Source organism: Channa argus, chromosome 1 (genome assembly GCF_033026475.1).
Source record: "Channa argus isolate prfri chromosome 1, Channa argus male v1.0, whole genome shotgun sequence".
In the NCBI taxonomy this organism is placed as follows: Eukaryota; Metazoa; Chordata; class Actinopteri; order Anabantiformes; family Channidae; genus Channa; species Channa argus.
Genome location: NC_090197.1, coordinates 35,083,983 through 35,107,055, shown reverse-complemented (window position 1 = coordinate 35,107,055; position 23,073 = coordinate 35,083,983). Strand labels below are relative to the sequence as shown.

General features: G+C 38.8%; 1 protein-coding gene across 2 annotated transcripts in view; it reads left to right on the top strand.

Moving 5' to 3' along the window:
- The window catches only part of arid5b (AT-rich interaction domain 5B), a 73,248-nt gene that overhangs the window by 20,269 nt on the left and 29,906 nt on the right, over window positions 1-23,073 (top strand). Inside the window, exon 4 of one of the 2 annotated variants that reach the window (XM_067515589.1) lies at window positions 11,265-11,495. The exons of the other annotated variant lie outside the window; for it this stretch is intronic. Coding sequence (XP_067371690.1) covers window positions 11,265-11,495 — 231 coding nt within the window. The remainder of the gene's footprint in view (window positions 1-11,264; window positions 11,496-23,073) is intronic. 2 annotated transcript variants of the gene reach the window in all.

Sequence of the window (23,073 nt, the reverse complement as noted above, 5' to 3'; positions counted from 1 at the left end):
ATCTGATGATAGAGGGAGAGAGAGAGGGAGAAAGAGAGCTTCTTATATAATGACAGGAATTCACAATAGAACCATGTTGAATGACATCCCCACCAAACATCTTCAGCAAACACACCCCCACCCCTTTCTCATTACAGTTTTACCATTTCTTATCCCAAATAGCTACCATTATTGTTCTGTTTCCACCTCCTGCTCCCTTTTCCTTCATTCTTTTTCCTGTTTCCTTTTACATGGAATATGCCCCAAGAAATAAGCCTGAGTTGATAATGAGAGACTGTTCTTTGAGGAAGTATACATGGCAACTTTCATCTAGAATGGCATGTAATTCTTTGCCTGACCCAATTCCCAATCTCCTGATAAGATGTTTTTTTTTCTTTCTCTCTCCTTTGCTGTAACCTTCCCACAGAACTCACTCAAATTGGAACTTGTTGTCCCATTAAAGATATATTTAAAGCCAAACATGTCATCCACTTCAGGAGGATATTTGAGGATGATAATGCTGTCTTCTACAAGCTGAGTCGAGAACACTCTATTGGTGACAACATCTGAGATCTCTGATCATGGCTGCTCAATTGAGTTTGTGTTGAACAGAGCTCCGTGACAAATGAGAGTGGCCATCATAGCAGATAGAGTATCGTCACCTGGGTGTAAAAGCTTCTTTGCTGGTTTGAGTAGAGAGCCAGAGACACTGAGTGGACTTTCACTCGTTTGTGTAGTCAAAAGGCAGCTGCATTTCTGCAAACCAAAGATAGCTGATTAAATTTGCTCCCTGTGGTATTTGCACATTTCGGGTTCTTGCAGAGCAGCTTGTTTTTACTCTCAGAATTGACTGCGCCATAAGTGGATTGACCCCCAAAACCCAGCAGTAGTCTTTCATTAGTCAGGATGCAGCCGGGGACCAGACAGCGAACAGTGTTTAGGGCCAATCCATCACTCCACAAAAGGGGATCACCGCGGCACAAAGTTGTCGTTCTCATCTTAAGTGACAACATGGTCTCTAACCTTGTAGTAATCACGGTTTCAGCTTTCCTTCCTTGTGACTGTAATAACTCTGACGGACCAAAGCTAAGTATAATTTCATCTTGTGCACAAAAGGGGCCCTTTGGAGCCTTCTGATGGCTCATTTGTTATGAGGCCCCTGTTGTTTTTTAATAGTCAAAAGAACCAATTTGGGTTCCTGACAAGGAGCCCCTCTGTATAATTCCTTCATGTATTACAGGACCTATTAAATGCAAACTTTTCAATCTGGCAATCAATACGGCAGGCAGCTTTCCCTGGCATCAGGCCAGACACATTAGGGCTGAGAGCAATGGTTGCTAGGGAGCTGAGCCTGCTCAGGGGAAAGAATGTTTAATGTAATAGAATCACATAAATCAACTGGAGGAAAGTGCTTGTGTTGTCTCTTCTCTTCGACTCTTTAACAAAAAACATTTAATATGGGTGTGTGTTTTTGAAAATGTGGTACAGACCCCCCCCCCCCCCATCCGCCACCCCTACCCAACAGTCTCCCTCACCCCCAAACCCCACCCCTCTCTCTGTCAACTGTGAGAACATCTGGGATGAAATTAAGCTGAGGGAAGTTGAGTTTTCTCTGTATTTATTTGTGTGTACACATCTTATGTGTGTGTGTGTGTGTGTGCGTGCATGCGTGCTTGTTTTTTATGTCTGCATAGCTGTGTCCTCAATCCTTGTGTTGCTAACTTGAATAAATTGAGGTGAAAATTATATAAACGTTCCTTTTTTTTTGTCACAGGCCACTGCCCCACCCTGCTGAAATGAATGAGGCACTTTAGTGCTTTACTATAATTAAGAGCAGGAGCCAGCATGCATGGAGGGCTCTCGTTTTCTCTCTCTCTGTGTATCTCTCTTTCTTTCTCTGTCTGTCTTTCTGCCCTCTGTACAGTTTCAACAGAACATTTCCTCTGGGTGTTAGTGCCCTTTTGTGAGAATATGATTCTCTTAGAAGAGTTAGTGCACAGATATGGCCTGTGAATATTAAAGCCTGATCGCTCTTACTGTTGTACTCCACCCTTTGTATCGGATACTCTGAATATTTTCAATAACAGTTCAGAAAACACGTCTGTCACGGAGAACAGCAGATATGATCAGCTTGAATTCATGATGAGTACAATTGATTCTCCTTCTCAAACCTGTCCTGCAGCATGAAAACTACATTTGCACATTCCAATGGCAAGCTCAGTGTGTTTCAATAGAACCAAAACAGTTCTACTGTCTTTTTTCTTACAAACAAGCCTCCAATCCACAAATATATAAACAACATGATACTAGATAAACAAAAAAGCACCTAGCAAGGCTGTGGTCAACACGGTTGTGTGTTGTAAATGAAATATGTAGAAATTTGTGAATGTTTTGGAAATGGATTACCAGAAACATTTCATATGCTATTGAGAAGTTGTCCATGGACACTTTCTTCCAATTTAACAATCATGATTTTTATTAACAATAAATCTCTTTTGCCATTTCACAAAATAATTAAAGCCCCCATATTTTATTTTTATTGCATATTTCTTAGTAGAAATATGTTTCAAAACGTATCTAAATGTGAAGACGTACTGTTGATGCCCCCTGCAAAGTTGGACTCACAAACAAACACAGACAGAGGTTTAGAGACATTCAGTTTGAAAGGCTTTTGAGTGAGGCTCGCCCTTCTGACCAATCAGAAAATTCGAATGATTTCTGCTTGATAAATAGGACCGTGCAGGTCGTGTTTACTAATCTTTTTGAAATTCGGTCTGAATTGATTAATTCAAGTTGATATGTTGAATGCATTAGTAGATGTTTCCTATTTACACATCCAGTAGTAATAAAACAACATGGGATATTTTGTTTCTGGCCACCTGATGCCAACCTTTACTCTACTGTTAGTTTTGATTTTGGCTCCTGCAAAACACCTTTGGTTGGTAAATGCTCCACTGTGCTCAGCGAATCACTGACTGTGACTGTGTGTTGTGTGCTGCTGAGCTAGTAGAAGTGAAACACGGCTCATAAAAACGAAACAATGACCTAAAAGAAGCTAAAAGGCTCTGTAGATCTGACAGTAACTGCAGTCTCTTTGGGATTGTCACTACAACGCTCTCACGTTACATGTTGTAATTTAAATCCACTGTTAAAATCATCTAAAACTACTGAATAATTCAGATTGAAGGCCCAGTGTGTAACAGTGCAGTTCACAGTTGCAGGTAACGTGGCATACATTTGGTACATCATAAAATACATATAAAGAACATAAATAGTAATAACAAATATTCCTTTCAGTTGGTTCAGTTTGAGACAGAATTTAGCTTGACAGACGAGGATTTTGTCTGTGTGTGTTTGCGTTGTGTATACATTGTATTTGAGAGCACAGCTTGTAGCTAATATGACGAGTAGGGGGAAATAGCGAAGCAGGGTGTGTGACTGATGTGATGTTGATGACGAGTGGTCACCAAATCATTTGCAAACAAGTTATTTCATTCTGTGCGGCTCCATTAAATAAATTTGAAATATTATTCCATTTTTACTCCCTTTGAACAAAATAAGCTAAGTGTTAGTGACACACTGTGTGATTGCTTTGCTTTGTTTTACTCCAGTATAGTGATTTATTGATGTTGCATCCTCTGCGTGATTAATGTGATTTTGTTTACAGCACAGAGTAGCTTGTAATTAGTGAAATGTTCTAGCACATTTTGTTTTATCCAGCGTAGCACTGTCATTCACAGAGTGGACGAGCTGTGAATCATCCAAATTCAACACATTTATTCCATTGTTTTATGTAATTCTATATTCGTAGGAAACACAAGGTTGTCTCCCCCCCACTCTCTCCCATGCATCATGTCCATTGGGTGTCATTGACAGATGCCAATGCCTCTTTATTTGGTCCGATTTCAATAACATGAAACCAATAGCCAGAATGGGCGCCTACTGCTGCTGCTGCTTATGCAGTCCGCTCTAGGTGTCGTGTCCCCTCATTCAGAAGTGAGAGAGTGAAGGAGGAGGTGGATGAATCTGAGATGTGTTATATATTATTAGAAGAGGCTAAATGGAAACAGGGCAAGCTAGCAGATCAATACAGAGCACGAAGCACAGAGCCTGCAGGACGGAGCGGGAATACCAAACAAGAACCTTCTTCTCTCTGCTTTTCTCTGTATTCTCTGCCAATGAGTTACTTTCTTCCTATTTTAAACCGTTTGGACCTTTTTTGGTGTTGCCACTCATGTTTAAAAAAAGGCAAAAAAACATCAAATATCAAAGTGACATTATTGGCTCAGGGTTACATGCCTCACCATTTCTTGCCAACTCTGCAAAAGCAGCAGAGGGATCCAGTAAATTCCTTGGCCGAGCAGATAATGTGGAAATGTTGACAACAGCAAATTTGAGCCGAGTGAGTGATTTAAGGACTGCAGCGGGTGACAGAGAGTATGAGAGTAATGGTTTTCAGCTTTTTCCTGCTCGTCTATGACAAGAGAAATGAGCACACTTGCCTGAAAGATCTTGTCAGAGCTTGTGGGCAGTTGGAATATTTTTAAGGTTGGTTGAATGTAAATGACACAGTTTACATGAGTCTCGTTTGCTTTTTAATTAGCCAGCACAGATCTGCTTTTAACTGTCAACAGCCCTCATATTACGACTCGTTTTATTCCTAAGTTTCAAAGCCACTCCAGAAATTCTCCAATAAAAGCAGAGGAACTCAGACATGCAACAGTAGATCACCCTTTTTATTTTTCTGTTTTGAAATTCAATGATATCAATGATGTTTCCTCTAACATTGCAATAACAATTCATCCAGCGGAGCAGCTGCTTCAACCACAACTAATGAGTTTCATGTTGTATGCAGCATTGCTGAGATTATGGCATGTAATTTGTCATGCTTGTTATGGCAGGGAAACAGAAATTATTTCTTTGGTGTAATTGTACAAAATATTCTCTAATTCTTTCCCATATAGCACAGTGTCAGTGCTTGTTCTCCTCATACTTATAGCTCTCACTTACAATTTAGCCACATTGCAGTACAGTCTCCTCTATTAGCTTTTTATGAAGTGTTTTTCCTGAAAGGAAGATTAACTGGAATGTTTTCCCCCACATTTAGATTCATCCTGACCCCATTAAATATAGTGTTGTCATGTTTATGAGCCAAAATTGTTCACATACTTGCAGTAAGTTGCTGGAGTAGACTGAGATCTGTATTCTATCGCAGTGTTTCATAACAGTGTGGTGCAGCCAGTCAAGTGACGATTTTACCGGTTTTCTGTGATTCCTAAAAATGCTGCACTTCAGGTTATTGAGATATAATCTCTTGAGATAAAAATAGTTATTGCTTTTTGAAACTATCTGAAATACTCCTTTACAATTCAGAATGCAAAGGAAGAGATGGTACTGTTCTCACAGTACCATCAATGATAAGTAACAATTGTGAATCATTAAATCTGTCAACAGTTAACTTTCTCTCAGTTGACAAGTTGTTTCAGCAAGAACAATTAACTTAAATCCTGTTGTTATGGATATGCATGTAAGTTCAGAGTCCAAGCTTCTAAGGCCGATCACATGTTAGGAGACAGGCAGGAAGCAGCCCCAGATGTTGCGGGGATGATGAGTTTCATCATGTTTTGCATTAAAAAGTTGCTTTGTCAGACAACTCTTAAATATCCTCAAACACACCATCAAAGAAGAAAATTCTCTCATCCTCTGTGGTGGTTTACCAAATGTAATGTTAGTGAATGTGAAGGCTCTTCTAGTTGTTTTTCATAGTGTTGTAAAAAAGTAAACCGTGGCTGCTTAGAAGCCTGAAAATCGGTAAAATTAAATCCAGCAGTCTGGTTCTTTAAGTACTGTAGGAAATACTCTACCGCTGTATGGTTCTTGTAGCTTCACATGTTTTAATCAGTAAAGGTAAAAATAAAAGCTCTGCACTGACTGCTCATTTTGTTGACTGTGCTTTTCTCACCATCTGAGCTTGTAAGGTTTTTGAATAAAGGAAGGATCATAATACTGCACCTGAGGGACAGATGTTTGTATACTTTTGTTTTCAGAAAATGAACAGCTAAAGCTTTGTTTCAGTTCAGTTGCGTGGTACATGTCTTTTCCCTTTGGCTCATGATTCATAAAGCACAATCCTACAAAGCTACACTAGTAACATGTTGTACTCATTCACCATAAAGTTTCTTGAATGCCATCTTTGGTCTAAATTATATCGGAAACATTACTGCAGGAAGTCTCTCTGAATAAGACTGTATTGTTTTACTTCCTGACTGATGTCATTTTAAGGTATTCCAAGTCTCAAATGATTTTAACAGACCATTCATTTTATATAATTGTCTTCCTGACTCAGACTGTAGCTTAAAACATACATTTAAACCACTGGTCCTGACCCTGTTGCAAATAATAATAATTTCTAGAGTCTTGCTCTAGTCATGTAATGCCTGTGTCTGACAATGTAAAATTTAGATTTTTGCAGCTTTGCATTTCAATTTCCATATTACAAAACTGTGTCTGACATGCTTCTTTAATCCTGGGAATGTAAGTAAGATCAGCTCTGTTCTGTCATCTCAAGATGTAGTGAAACTCGCTCATGCCTTTGTCACATCCTGGTTACATTATTCTAATATACTTTTTACTCCAGTAACTCAGTCATCCATGAGGCGTCTACAGCTTGAACAAAGTTCTGGCACCTAAAAAAAGACTAGACATATGCTAATATCACTCCTGCTTGTTCTTCTTTTAAGGAACCAGCCATACAGTTTAGAATTAGATATTTACTTTTAAGGCCTTCGATGACTGTAGATTTATGCTTAATTATCTAATAGTTTTCAGTTAGTTACTGTAATAATCCTGCAACTAGTAGCACCACTAGAAGCAAGAACAAGTTCCCATAGTGTACAGTACAGTGTCAGAGGGCTATCTGTGCTTTTAAATTCACATCTGCAGCACAGATTGTTCATCTTAACCTGCTTTGTATTGCTCATTAATTTGAATCAAAGGTGTATATATACATTATTCTTTTACATTGTTAAAATGTAAGTACAAAGCATTAAAGAATGATAACGTATTGGTCAAGGTAATGGTGTACTCTATTATTTAGTATTACAAAGTTCAGTGACTTAAGTGACATGATAATTTCAAAAGAGCGGTAACAACTGAAGCACTTTGTCCAGTAAAGCGACTTGATATTGTATTTCATTAGGCCAGTAGATGGATCATTAACTGCCACCCACTGCACCAGCCCAGCACAAGAGTTGAAGGGGGCCCTGGACCAGAATCTCTCTATGAAGTGAATGGTACCTTTTGTTTGAAATACAGTTAAAATGCACAAAATTATGACACAGAGGCAAAGAAAATGATTAAAAAAAAGGGTATGAGAACAAGAAAAGACACACAACCATTCTAAAGAAAAGCAAAAACAGACACAGAATCTGAAGTTGACATGTAAACTCTAAATGCCTCTTTAAGATTGATACATTCTGCAGACCATATCAAATCTATTATAAAGTATTTCATTGTTAGTATGCTTTTCAGTTAGATATTGAATGCTGCATTGGCTGGTTGTACCATCAGGTGTCCTGTAGGGCAGTTATGGCCATAACCCGTTGTGGTCAGGTGCTTTACAATGTGTTCTGAAAATAATCTGCTGCACCACAGTTGTTTGATCAACATGCTATTCTGCCACCAAGAGAGGACTAACAGGCAGAATGAGAAAATAGAGATCCAGAGAGAGAGAGAGAGAGACAGAGAGAGAAACAAATTGCATAATGTTCTCACAATGTCTTCCAGCTCTCCAGTGATGCACCCACAGCCTCAACCAATTAGAAAGCTTACGGAAAGATAAGGATGTCCTTTATTGTGAAAGGTCAGGCTGTAAGAACAAAAGGAATTTTAAAAATGTACATGCACTCTTTATATTGCACAAACACACACACCAACACACACACCAACCTTACAACGCCATCGTACAGTTATTAATGCCCTGCAGCTCTGTCTCCAAATTGAATCTAATCAAGTGAAATGCTGCGAGGGTCCTCGGGAGAAAGAGCAGGTCTGACGGTGACCGCTTACAATAAAATCCCTGACATTTGGAAACAAAGCCTGCTCTACCTCTGAGCTGTAATTGCATACAACATCTGCTGCAATCTTTGATGAATGTGTGTGTCTGCAGTGTAATATGCATGTGCATGTATGCAAGAATATGTGTTTATACATCTTAGGGCTGTGTCATCATATTGTCTGTATATGTGTGTGTGTGTGTGTGCGTGCGTGCCTGTTGGTTGAGTGGTTTTAATAATTTCTTTTGAAGTGGTTTTCATATTCAAGTACAGTGGAACTAATTATGCTGGTTGTCAGGAATGCAGCTGCTGTAAATATGTTATGAATGGTGTTCTTCCTGCCCGGTTTCTACTGCACATTTCAGTGATTGTATCTGCTTCTAGCCCCATGAAATAACACCAAGGGGGGAAAATGCATTTTTAAAATGGATGTGTTAAAACTGCTTGTTTTGTCTTTCTGAAGACAAGGTGAAAACCTTGCTAGTTATCCACCTCTGGAATATTATAATACCAGCAGAAATTTCCATTAATGTCATGTCCAGGGGCTGTGTAAAAGCAGACAGGACAGTGAATAATTCATATAAAAATCATGTTTCAAACTGCCTGACTCTGCTTCATCAACTGTTGAACCGTGTAGTTGGTTTTGTAAGCTACAAAAATATTATCACGCTACTTTCAAACAACAGCCTATAAGAGCTAGTGAGGAACAGTACAAATGCATGATTATAAGTCACTGTGCAGCACTGCCCTGTCATTTTATTGTCAATATTGCCATAGTCTGAAATTCAAAACAGATCCTAAGGAACAGAAATGGCACAGGAACTCTGTACTACAGATACCATATTTTAGCATACTCTATATTAATTTATACATGTAATTGACTTTCATTTTATTAAATTTTATTGTTTACTGGGTTTTATCAAGCTGATATATTCTACCTACTGCATGGAGATGTGATAAAGGTATCACGGTGATACTCACTAATTTCCTTTAAGGCACAATAAAATATGTATTATGTTTTTTAATAGCATTTTTGGGACATTTAGTGGATTGAATAATTACTAGTTAATTTATAAAATAATTGAAAGACTGATCACTAATGAAAACAAGCATAATTTGCAGGTCTATATATATGAAGAATGTTGCTTTCTATGGTGTTAAACGTTCAAAGTCATAATAAAATCTCTGTATATATTCAGATCATGTTCTTTCTATTCTAATGGAGAAGAAGCGTTAGGTTTGCATAATAGCAATAGTGTTAAACTATATTGATAGGTGAACTACTCAGATTTATCCGAGCAAACAGTTCTTAAAAAGAAATGCCAGGGAAATGACGGCTCCAATATCTGCTTTAAAGGTTCGGAAATGTTCTATCTACACATTCAAATTGGCTCAAACCTGTTCCATCTGCTGCTGCATCAATAACAATAACTGAAGATGTAATTAGCTATAGATTGTTTTATTTCTGTTATGTAGGTGGCAGGAGTGGCTTTCTGTTATAATTACTTAGGACTGTAATTTAATCCCCATCAGTAACATACAGTAGCCTTTGACTTGACGCCTCTCTGTTATTTGCATAGTATTCACATAGAGAAGTGAACAAAGATTCTACATGTAATCAAATAATAATTTGATGGTTCAGTTTGTGCACTAAAGGCAGGTTTTATGCACTTAGTGATGCCTAGACTATTGATAGTTATTGAGAAATATCTCAATAACTATCAGTGGGATAGTGATGAAATTTGGTTTAGACACATTCCTCTTATGGTAAATTTAAAAAAACTTGGTGATCCCTTAGCATTCATCTTGCTGCATCGGCAGAAATCAAATTCTCTTTGTCCAGCACTTTGGTTTATGATTCAATACCAGGAAAAGAAATTACACTAACTCATTAACCCCATGTTTTGTGCTTATAAGCAGATGATATCATGCTAAAACACTGTCTGCTAGATGACATTAGCATTTACTTCAATTTACCTCAAAACACTTACCACACTTACAACACTTACTTACTTGTACCTACAGTGCACACGGCCTCACAGAGCTCATAGTGTGGTTGGAGACTTGTCTCGGTTGTACATGCTATTAGTAAAATATTAACAATTACATTCATTAATCAGTGTTTCTTCCTGGCTTATGGAAGTTTATTGTGTCAGCTCAGTTTGCCTGCTCTGTTCAGAGGCTCTCCTAACAAAGGACGAGGTCTCTTTGCCAGTTTATTGTCACAGGTGAAATGAATGAAGATTCATAGTAAAACTTACACACTGTCAGTGGAATATTAACCATGTACACAGATCACAAACAGCACACACAATGCGGTGGTAAAGGCTGGCTCCAATGGAAGGTTTCACCACTACCTGAGATGAAGCAGCAAGCTTTGTAATCAACCAGCTGTGCCAGATGTTAAAGTCAAACTACAGGCCAGTTATCCTGAAGCACATTGTGTTTGATTTTTTTTAGCAGATATAAATAGATTCAAACATGTAGATGGTTGCAGGGTAACATGGTCAGTAGGCAGAAAGACATCACACACACACACACACACACACACACACACACACACACACACACACACACACACACACACACACACACACACTCACACAGTTGTCTAAATGCTAAACTAAAGAACTAGCATGTGTACATGTGTTCTTGGCATCCCACAAGTCACCTTAGTGTCATTTCAAACTGCATGTCATGCATTTCAAACATCTTGCCAAGCAACATTAAATATTCACTCGGTGGACATGAAAGGGTGTTATGTCGTTGTCGTGAACTTTGTTATTACCACAATGGAACTGTTTGAGACTAAAGTCATAACAGCAACAGCATTATGCATTACCTGAAACACAAATTAGGCAGCAAGAACGAGTCATTTGATTTTAGAGATTTAAAGTTTAAGACCTCAAAATTTGCAGGAAATGTCTGAATTTACAGTAGGAGTAAGTGTAACAAATGAAGACATCCTAGTCTTATCACACTTTTAGTACTGGACTGAATATGTGCCAGAATATAATAGTGCCAAAGACTGATCCACGAGAGAGAACAAAGCAATAAAATATGAACATAAATGGAAGAGTGAGTGTTTCCTCTAAAATTAAGTGCTGATATTCTCTAAAAATGTTATGAGTACTTGAAACATTTCCCTACACAACTTTCCTTATTGAATGTTGCTTTAAAGTATTTATGATCTCTGTGGACCTTCTGTGTCTGTCATTTTGTGTTTTCCAGGCCAGGAGGAGGATGGACGCAAGGCTATGGTCCTCAGTTATCCCCAGTATTGCCGCTACCGCTCAGTTTTGGCACGGCTCAGAGAGCAGCCGTCGTCCCTGTTCATCGACCACACAGTGCTGGCGCTGGGCGGCATTGCTGCGTTGGGCGGGAGCACGAGGATACTGTACTGCCGGGACACCTTTGAGCACCCCACCCTGCTGCAGAATGAGAGCATCTGTGACGAGTTTGGTGAGTGTGGCAGCTGGAGAGTTGATTGTAGCCTTTTAGATCTCAGCTCGTCTGAAATGCCAGAAGCCATTACAGAAGCAGCCCGGAGTGTTTCCCTTTGCTCCATGTGTTGCACATCAAACTCACATTGTGACCTCTGAATGTAAGCTTGCAATCAAAACCCATTCTCATAGTCACTTATGTCATTTTGGTTACCCTGACTATTTGTTGAGGTGGAAAGTGGACGGTGCGTGCACTTTTCAGGCCAAGCAGTTTAGTTCCATTGTGTGGAATCCCAGAAAATATACTTGAGTCTATTAAAAATGTAATTTTTGAAAGGATTTTCTGTCACATTGAAAGAGAAAATTTGCTGTTAAAAACATCATGTTCTAAACAACAGCATTTCGTGAGCTGTGAAAAAAACAGGCTTTGATTTTGTGAAAATGCATTTTTCAAACAAACAATCACATTTAAGTTTGTTTACAGGTCTTGCAGAGTACTACAATACATATAGTATGTGTAAAGGTGGGCATTTTACCCTTTTGCATCTCACGAGGGAGTTGTGCAAAATCTGAATATTTTGCCAAAGTGATTGTTTTGAGTAAATAGATAAAAAGTAACTGAAAACTTTGAGAATTGAAAAAAGGGCGATGGGGAGTTAAAAAGAAGTGAGTTTGCGACATCTCTGAGCCCTGTCCTCATATCTCCTTGAGGCTACATTAGCCACTGCTAGTATAACACAGATCTCTAATACTGTGTTCACACGAGGTTTGCAGCTTGTTTTAGTTTCCACAGAAAAACTACTCAGCAGCGTTCACTGGTTGTTGTTTGTTATGTAGCTATCGACCTATTTGGCTATAAACGCATTAGCAATTACAGGTTGTTATAGTTTACACACATGCTGGATTTGCTGTAAACACACAGCAAGTACCTTTTCTAGTATATCTATCCATTTAATTAGTTAAGAAATTGTTTGTTAAATCAAAAAAAAAAAAATTGTTTGGACCTGTTATGTTGGCCCTGGCAAACTTCTTCTGCCAGGGTCGATGTAGGGCGGCTGGGGCTTAGTTGTTAGAGCAAATGTGTACAAACTATAGGGTCAGTGGTTCAAATCCCACTTCTTATAGCCACATGCAATGTCCCTGGGCATGGAAAACCAGAGTTGTCCCTAGTGTCTGCTATTTACTTATAAGTTGCTTTGCATAATAGCATCTGCTAAATGACTAATTTTAACTGTAAGCAAGAGAGATCTTAATGTCAGATCTTAACTTTGTTAACTGGAATTTTACATGAATGGGTTTCTTCCACTTGGCTCCTCTTAATAACAGTTTAAACAACAGCACTTGAACACACCATGAATTGCCCAACAGCCAGTCTGTGTTTCAGTGGCATTGTGGGTAATGTAGGCACCAGGTTGTGACAAGGAAGAAGAAAGAATAAAATAAAACATGTCTGGTTCTGCTGCATTACCTTTGATCCGTGTTACCTAAAACTGTTGGTTATGTGTTTTATGAGTGTGATGATAAATGGGTGCTTTTAAAGGAAGCTTACAAAGTACAAAGGCTTTCTCGTGCCACAAAGAAGCATTTAATACCTAATTGATTTTTTTTTTTCAAATTCTTTTCAATTTCTAATTTTAGAAATACCGGGTTTTGACTGGGCAGCCTTGAAACAACCGAAGAGTAAAGATTTGTATATAAAACCTGTCATTTGGTTTTGAATGTGGTAAATTAAAAACAGAGAACATATTTGTTGCTCTTTCTTGTTAAGAGGAAGTCAGCACTACGTTTTCCATGGCTGTAATTAGGATTTATGTAGAGAACCCCATTTGGTGTGCTTCGGTCTCATTATGTTTGTGTTGAAATTCCTCTGTTTTTCCTTTTTGCCCTGTCATTGCCTGATCGGATTAAAGCCATCTAAACGGAGCATGCTTTTGATCAATGCTGTTTTATTTTAGCTAATTGAACCCAAAAGACGAATCGAATCCAATACAATTAAAACCATCAATTGCTTTCCGCTATGTTTTTGATTTAGTCTCAGTCTGTTAGTACTCAGAGGGGTCTTTCTGTTTACGAACACAAGTGACTGTTGTTCAAACATCCTTACTAGTCACACCTATGAAAAGCATTCTGTGGTTCAAGTGAGGAATTCTGAAGTGCTGGAACATGTCTATTTGCCATTCGCTGTGCTTTCCCTGACGCTCATGAATCCACGCTTTTATTAACCCCGTGTTGGGATAAAACAAAGGAATAACGTGATTCATCTCGCTTTATATTTCCTCTGCTCAGTAGCACAGTGGAGCTCAGCTGACTCTTGTGTAGCATCAATTTGACATTCGCTGTAACAGCTCCTCTGGTCAAAAGTCATTGTTTTTCTTTTCCTGTAAATTTGCCAGTAGGTAATTGCGTTTTTAAGAGAGCAGCAGAGGTGAGACCAGAAGGGAAAACTGTTTTAGGCATAGGAAAATAAGTTATGAATAGTAACGCTAACATCCTGTGGCTGCTGTTGCTCATTCACTTGGCTCAATAATGCCATTCTTTTGTGAGCCACATTTAAGCTAAAGGTTTATTTTCAGAGCCTGAGGGAGTTCTACTTTTTTTTGACTAAGGCACTAAGATTTCTAATGTTATTCACATGAAGCTTTACTAGGTCTGAAGCAGGCTTTTATTTCTGCCTGAATTGCTGCTAGGAGACTTGGTTGTGATTTGTTTCAAAACAGCAGAGCTAAGTAATTTCCTTCACTCTGAACTAAGGCCTCAAGGGTGTCTTACTTATAGGCACAAACACAACGAATGTTTGCACATATGCGCTTAGAAACATACACAGCTGGCGAGTAAAGTTCTCCTGCCATTTACAGGCTCCGTATGAAAAGACGGCTATAAACGACATATTAAAGACACCTTTATTAGGATAAATACCAGCACTGTGGACATGTAAGAAGTAATATTGCGCAGCTGTGAAATATTAAAAAGTTTAAAATTGATCTAGGGAACAATTTTAGGACTTTTTTTCTATGCTTCCCTCAATGCTAATTCTGACCTTTTGGATTCAGCCAAATCTGCTGTGGCAGCTCTAATAGCCGTCCGTCTTGTCTAGGCTAATTCATGAAAGTGTGTCAGTCTACCTCAGGGGGTAGAGAAGGCAAGAGAGCCCAGGCAAAAAAATAAAAAATAAAAAATGCTATTGCAGAGTTTGTGCAACCCTGCTGTTACAGTGTTGTTTGAAATGCAGAATCAGATTAAAGCCTGGGTGTGAATTGCATTCCATTTCTAGTGGCCTTGTTATACAACAGTATAGTAGATGTATACACATTATAATCATGTCCAGATTTATCATATAATCAGCAACAGATCTGCATCTGATTTATCTGTATTTAGTAGGATGACTAATGAAACACCAATGCACTCTCACTTTTCGTGTGTACATAACGACTTTGACATCTTCAATATTTGCTCTGACCTTACTCCATGAAGTACTGTAAGGTCGACAAGTGATAGGTGTTAGAGAATGCGCTTTACGTAACTCTTATCTATATTCATGACTTTTCATCCATGTCATCACCAGCGTCCTTGCTTTTGGACCAGCTTGAGCAAAACTGTAGTTGCGTCAGTTGCCATATCTTTAGTCCTGTGATCCATATTCATGTTCAGCATCGCCTGTCACCCCTGCAGCTGCTTACCTCACGGGGAATGACACAGTTTTTGTTTATAATTATCATGCATTCTCTTGCCAGCGTGGATTGATTATACCCAAGCTACATGTATTATCCCCAATTTAATTTTTTGCCAGGAGGAATGTAATGCTACCACAGCACATTTGCAGAAAAGGAAGAAGTTGTGCGGAAGGCCTCGCTGGTACAAATGTTCTTGTGTACACAATGTTGTCATGAATATTAAAAAAAATAAGTTCTTATATAATACTAACAATAAAAAAAGGTGTTACATTCTCTACTGTACTATAAAAACACTGTTGGCACTACGAAAGCTCCTCTGCTGTGAGGAAAGGACAGAAATAGTTTGAGTGGGCCAGTCCTTTGCAGAGCTGAATGGCAAATGACAAGGTTCAAGGTTTTCTTATTAGCCATCATGGTTCTGTTGAGTATTACTCACATTCATTTGGCAGGGATCCGGTATGGTCTACAAAGCAAATAACATAAATATTTGCAAGCTTGTGAGGTGCCGTATATAGTATATTTAAACAAGATGTACATCATCACAGAGCTTCACAGCATCTAAGCAGCTACTCCCCTACCCCCCCCCCCACCCCCCGAAAGCATGAAATACACTTTTCCACCTGTGGGATGATTTGGCCTCTGTGTCATTCTAAAGATTAAGGAATTTTATTTTTTGGGGGGGTTTTGAAAAAAATATTATGACTAACATTTTTCTCATTCTCTCTGATTCTGAAGTCATGCTCTCAAGCTGCTGACCTTCCTCTCCCCTGCCTTCCTCCACCCCTTGAGAAACCTAAAACTCCTTGTGTGGACGTTGCTTAAATCAACATAGTTTTTAAAGTTATTGAGGCGATGATGTTTGAGGCAAAGCAGTTGAGACGAGCCCCCCTTGGCTCCCTCCCCCTCCCCCGTCCTCCTCATGCACTTTCTTGTTTGTCCTATATTCTACTTTTTTGGGGGGGGCACAGGAACTGTATATTTCATGCTCAGCTCATTGTGTTTTGTTTGACAAACATTTCTCACTCAGTGCTGGTTTGATTTTTGTTAAAAGGAAACATTTTCAGCACAATCATTTGGTATTCTTTTTTTTTTTCATGTAATCCTCCAGGGAGGGAGGAGTGTAAGAAAACAATTTATTGGTTCAGTATATTAACATTGTCCAGATGCACTGATCAAAAACAGAATGTTACAGTCTATTTTTGCACTGTGGTTGCATGTGTGCTAGTTTGGTACATCTGTGGCTGAATTTGGTGGTGCTTTGTGTGTATTTGTGAGGGTCAGAGATAGCTGCATCTGTGTTTGACAGAAAAAGATTTCCTGTTTGGTTATATGTGTTGAAACTGAAATATATTGAATTAGAAATGAATAGATGGAGAAAAGAAAATCCTCCTTTAGCACAAACTAAAATCTTGACTTGTACTGTGAGATAATATCTTTAAAACATTCAGTCCTGCTCGCTTGATTGGGTTGGGTCACCAGATGAGCATGAGTATGATGTAATTGTTTCCACAACTTGAACCACTTTCTTGCTTGCTCTTTAAACATAAAATCAGATTAGATGAAATATGCATACGCCAATATCGTCCCATGACAGCTCCGTCTGTTAATGTAATAGGCGAATCGCTTGCTAAGCACATGTTTTCCCATCTCCTCTGCAGACTTGTGTTAACCGCCAGCCCATGAATTTTTCATCTTCCATATGTCATGGTATACAGATGCCATAGAGAGGGGAATTTAGAGGAGAAATGCGTACATGTTGTAAGTCAGATTTTCTAATCAAGACATGGACTGTATGCAACAATGATCTGATGTTTTTGGGGAAAGCCACGTTTTCGTACACTGATCTTACATATCTTTACAATGATATAGCGTTTTATATGTAGTAATCTTTATATGTTATTTGCAGTAACTGGCCTTAACACACTTACCTATCTTGCACGCACAGTCACTATTTTAAGTAAAAGCACTTTCTTCCACTGGCATCAGCAGCATTAGTATGACTTCTGGGCTGTAGAATGTACAATCTTCTTGATTATCCCTATTATGTCATCAGCAACACACCAGCTTGCTTGCTGCTCATCTGTTTTTAGCCAACCGCACGGACAGATAAACAAGCTTCGGGCTATAGGCTACTGGATTTCAAATGTCTGGACCTGTTATACAGAGCTCAAAGATTTCTCAGAGGAGCACGACTGATCGAGGATAATTGACCAGAAGAGGAAGAAAGGACTCATAGGTATACCCCTTGCGTAAGTTAAAAGATCACACCAATGGGTTTATAAGTCTTATTTGGTGCAAATCACACATGGTTTTAAGAACTAAAATCTCCTTTGACTCTCCAGCTGTCAAAAACCAAGAGACAAGACAGAAGCTGATAAAAATATTGATGCACTTTAAAAAGTTATTACACAGTCACAAGCTTAATAGAAGCAGTGATTTGTTCTTTTTTTCCCTCCTGTGCCCTGGATTTTGCATCTAAGGTAACTCTAAAGGGTACTCCTGATGGACGGGGATGTACGTGCAGCCTAAGACAAAGACTGCACCTGGCAAAAAAAATTGTTTTCTTTTTTACACATCCATTCCTCCATCCATTATCTGTAACCACTTTTCCTGTTCAGGGTTTTGGGGGTCCAGACTCTATCCCAGCTGTCATTGGCCGAGATGGAGGGTACAATCTTATCAGGTCACAAGTCTATCTCAGGGCCAACACAGAGAGGCATACAGTGCACAGACAGACAACCATTGACACCTAAAGGGAATTTAGAGTAATCAGTTACCCTAACATGCATGCCTTTTGGACTGTGGGATGAAACCGGAGTACCTGGAGGAAACCCAGGCAAGCAGTGGGAGAACATATAAAGTCCACACAGAAAGTTCATAGCCTATAGGTAGACTTGAGGGACCTTCAAGCTGTGAGGTGGCAGCACTAACTACTCCACCACCGTGCTGGAAGTCCTTTAAATATTTTTTAGGTAAAACAAATAATCCAGGATGACCTTTTAAATAAGACAATTTCAAGATCAACTAATTTAGCCCTCCCACCCACAAAAACATGTATTAGTAGTGTATCAATTATATTGAGTATTGAAATATCCACACCAGATGTTTTAGTTTTGTCATTTGTTGAAAAGTGGTGTCATAATTGTGTTATTTGTTTAGATGTATAACACATTTAATCACAAAGGGCAATAAAAAGCATTTGGATTCCTTTATTTTTGTCAGAAAACCAAACCTATACCTCTAAATATTTTTTTAAATTCAGTATTACAAAGGTAACCAACAATTTGTAGATTTAGAGATTTCCTTTTTTCTTATCATTGCAGCATGAAAATATTTTTATGGGCCATTCAACACAGTAAAACATTTAGTCATCTGCCTATTGTCACTATTGTGAAATCCATTCCTTGTTGGTGCATTCATGGATCCTCTGACATATAAGATTTTGTAGATAAGATTAGACAAGATATGACTTATTCTTACAAACAAACAATATTTTAAATGACAGTAACAGCCAGATTCACATGATCATGCCAGATATGTGGTTTGTACAGGTTAAAGTTTTCTTCAGCTGGGTCTGACTTTCATACTTAGGATATCTGATTGTCTTTGAATGCACCAGCAAAGATCAGAGAATGAAAGGTAATGAAATGTTCAGTATGAATGATCACCTAAGACAGGTGTGTTGTAACAAGATGATGGTTTCCTGGAAGGCTGGAAATCAATCACAATAAAACTTTTATAGTTAATTAACATCTCTCAGAAAATAAACATCGTATGTGCATTCTAAACTTGTCTCCATCTAGAGTGAGTGATTAACAGCTGAGGCGTTATGGTTACAAATATTCTGACAGGTCATTATTATGCTTGGAGGTAGAAATACAGCACAAAAGATGGATTTTTTTTTTTTTATCAAAGCAGTTGTGTAGTTTAAAACTGATAAAACTTTAACCAACCAGGTCAGCTTGACCTCACTCATAGTATTATGTGATTATTCCAGTAATACATCAGTGTTGTAGAGTGGTGGTTTAAATCAAATATTGTATTTGCATCACTTAAAGATTCGGCAGCTGAAAATAGGCACACACTGAGTAATTCTTCAAGAAATTCCAGATGCAAATTGTGATACAACTCCTCAATGCTCCGAATAAAAATTAAATGCAGAGCATGTTGCAACTAAGACTGAACATGTCTGACTCATCAGTGTAACTGTAGATGCTGTTTACAAAGTCTGTCTCTGTCGGTGAGGCTGGCATTAAACCAGCTCATGAATGCTGCCTTGTACCTTGTAGGGCAGCAGGTAGAGGCTCGTTGCCCGTTGTTATTTTTTGAAAAGAGCTTGTGTAACTTAAGTGACGTCAAAAAAAAAAAATCATTGTTACACTGCTGACACATGACAGTAGCAAAAGTGAGGATTATAGTCTAGGTGGTGGTGATAGATGTTTCCTGTTTGGATTTTTTTGTATCCCAACATGGCATGGACATTTCTTGGAAAGGCGAATAACTGCTTAAATGGTGTCACTGCTGGCGGTTGCTTTAGACACGTGTTCACTACGGTGTTACTTTGTTTTGAAAAATGAAAAACTAGAGGGACGGGAGAGAGCTAGTTTTGTTATTATTTAATTATTTCCGGATTTCTGGACTCTTAAAATCCCTAAAATACAGTACATTAGCATATAAACAAGAATAAATGAACAGAAGATAAAAGTATCCATTGGCCTATTTTGTTATGGGAATGATGATTATTTATAATCACCATGGCTTAATGCTGTGTAGCTTTTCAAAATGATAAAGTCCCTATGATTGGGCTCATTGGCCAACTCAATCCCATCAAGTGTAACTAGAGCGTGATCTATTAGAATACATATGTTTTATTGATGTATGGGCTCCGTGTTTATCCTAGCATTCATTTATTTATAGGTCGACGCTGTGATTTTTTTTTTCTTCCTCCAGTAATGAATAGGATAAGCCTTGAAGCTTATCCACTGCTCCCTTTCATCTCTCCCTCCCTCCCTTTCTCCAATCCCCCCCCCACCCCATTTCCCTCCCTCCCCTCTCCCTCTCCCTCTCCCTCTCTCTCTCTCTCTCTCTCTCTCTGTCTCTCTCCTTCCAAAAGCCAAATTGAAATACTGTATTTTTTTAAAGCTCCAGTCGTACTGAGTTGCTGCTGCAGTCTGTCAGTATCAATGATGTGGAAGCGTTTGAAGGTTATCCCGTTTTTAGCAAATCCTGCACATTATGTAACTTTGACTCTGTTTTACATTTGGCACTCTTGGAACAGTGGGGTGTGTATTTGGGACAGTCCCTCTGCGTGCTCCTAACATTTCTTTCCAAAATGGGATTTATTTTTTAATTTCCTCTGTTGGAACAATAGCCATTACTTGCCAACACTTGGGCACAAGCAAAAAAGCTGAAAAGTAACATGTTCCCTTGTTAGATATTTACAGCCTTTATTGTGTTGTAGTGTATTTGTTTTATTTTTGTCAGCAGAGCAGTGCTGTGAGTTATTACCGATTAAATACACACAGACGCATTGTGCCATCTTGTTGGACTTTAACCAACACCAAATTGTTTTTTCCTATGTAATTACACTCTGTGCGTGTCTGTGCACGTGTGTGTGTGTTTGTGTGTGTTGTACTAAACACTGAGTGATATTATTATGTTACAAAAGGTCAAAGTTCATTGCCCCCCTCACTGCATTTGTGTGTGTGTGTGTCTAAGTGGAAGTGGCTTAAGATTAAACTCAGTCATGTCTCAAATGTGATGTGTGTCCGTAAGTACTTAACAGGCAAGGCTACCATCATGAGAGAATCACATGAGGTGGACGGAGTGAAACAAAGACAGAAGAAGAAAGGAGGGAATGAAGAAAGACATTTGAAGGAATGATTTTCTCTCTATAATTTCCCACTTATTTTGGCTGTAAATTAGGTTTGTGGCATTTCTCTTGTAAAACATGTAACACAGTGACTGCATACCATAATTTTCTATTTACTTACTAAATGGAAAGCTTGAGTCAACAGCCTTTATGAGTTTGTGCAGTTGTAAAGTACACACATTCACACCCCTGTCGAAACACACACCCCAATGAATCCGATGAGAATGATTTTATAATCCGTCGCAATAATAAACTTCTTTGAACAGTTTAATTGGCTCTTCCTGGAACGGCACGGCTTCGCTTCATTTGATCTGATGAAAGAGTAATCTTGCTTCTCCCCAGGGGGAGCATGCACAACGGCACACAAATAATGAATTAAGAACACTAGCATTTTTTTCCAAATGGCTGCCATAATAAAGCAGGTAAATTCACACTGCACTTGTACCAGTTTCCACCTAAATTGCTTTCATGTTTACTTGCTTATGTATTTAATTTTCAGTTCATTTTAGGTGAAAATAATCCTGGTTCCTGGAAGGGTAATGGATTGTGGTCACATGGAGATTGATTGTCACTTGAAAGCAGTGTCGTCCTTTGAAACATTTGGAAAGCTTCCAGAAACATTCCTCGTGTGTGAAGAGTCACACTTATTGTACACTGTTCTAGAAATGGTATTACACTGAATAGCTTGTATGGCAAGGGGTGAAATTTGATTTGAAGGCATCTGGTGTGTGTACAAGGGAAACTGGAGTAGGCTATCCAAAAAGGAAAAAGGAATATGTAAAATTGAAACTGACAAAGTCATGATGGTTTGGGAGAATGTCCTCTTTCCTCAGCTGAAGAATATTAACAATGACAGTGTGAGTGGAGAGTCTGTGTACAGCAAGAGTCTGGTCACAGAAATGAGCCCAGTGTGTATGTGCACATGCACCCACACGCACACATTTATTTGAATAATACGATGTCGAGAATATTCCAGGCATTTAAACATGCATCTGTTAATTGTAACCCCTAACTTGCCTGATCCCAAAGGCAAATAAAGTGAGTGTCAAACCGAAACCGTAACCTTAACCAAAATTATCCTCAATTTAATTCCTGAAAAATCTCTTTCCTTAGTCTGGCTTGGCAGGAAGTCCTCTCTCCCTCTCCCTCTACCTCTTTCTCTCTCTCTCTCTCTCTTTTTCTCATTCTCTCTCTCTCTCTGTCTTTCTCTCACATACATACACACACTCACACACACTCTCACACACACACACACACACACACACACACACACACACACACACACACACACACACACACACACACACACACACACACACACACACACACACACACACACACACTTTAACAGTGCTCATGGCTCCAGTAGCTAAAAGAACGATTTACACAATTTTATAAGTACAAGATAAAAATATGGGAGAATATTTTAATGTCTGTGTAAACACATACTTGCTGGGATGTGGGCTTGTCTCCATGGTAACGCCAGTCAGAGCGTGCCGGGCCCAGCGTTTTGACAGGTTCCGCTGATGATGATTGATAATTACTACCTGACTTGTTGTCCCTGTCTCCACAAACATATGGTGGGAGCTGCCCTCCGCCATATATCTGCTAAAATGTTCAGTTTTCTGATAATAGCTTTTTAATGTTGCATTTTGTTGTGCATGCATAGCAATCACCCCACCTTCCCCAACCCCACCCCTTTGTAATTACATTTGCCGCCGCTCACATAGTTATTACAGAAAGGAAAGAGAAATAGATATGGGAAGCAGAAAAGTGGGAGAAAGTTAAAAAGAGGATGTGTGTGTATGGGGGTGGGGTGGGGGTATTTGATTTCACTTTGAATTGATGTGTTCCTCCCAGTGCTGCTGGATTTAAATTTGACAAATCGTCTGGATTAACACAAAGAAGAGCGTTTTTACAGTATAGTCACATATTAGAATATAAACACCAGATAATAGCCGTTGTGGTGGGCTGTAGTTTGAAATGGCAAGCGAGACTCTTTATTCCACATCCAGGCACACGGTATTTTATTATGCAGTGTGTTTCTATGCATA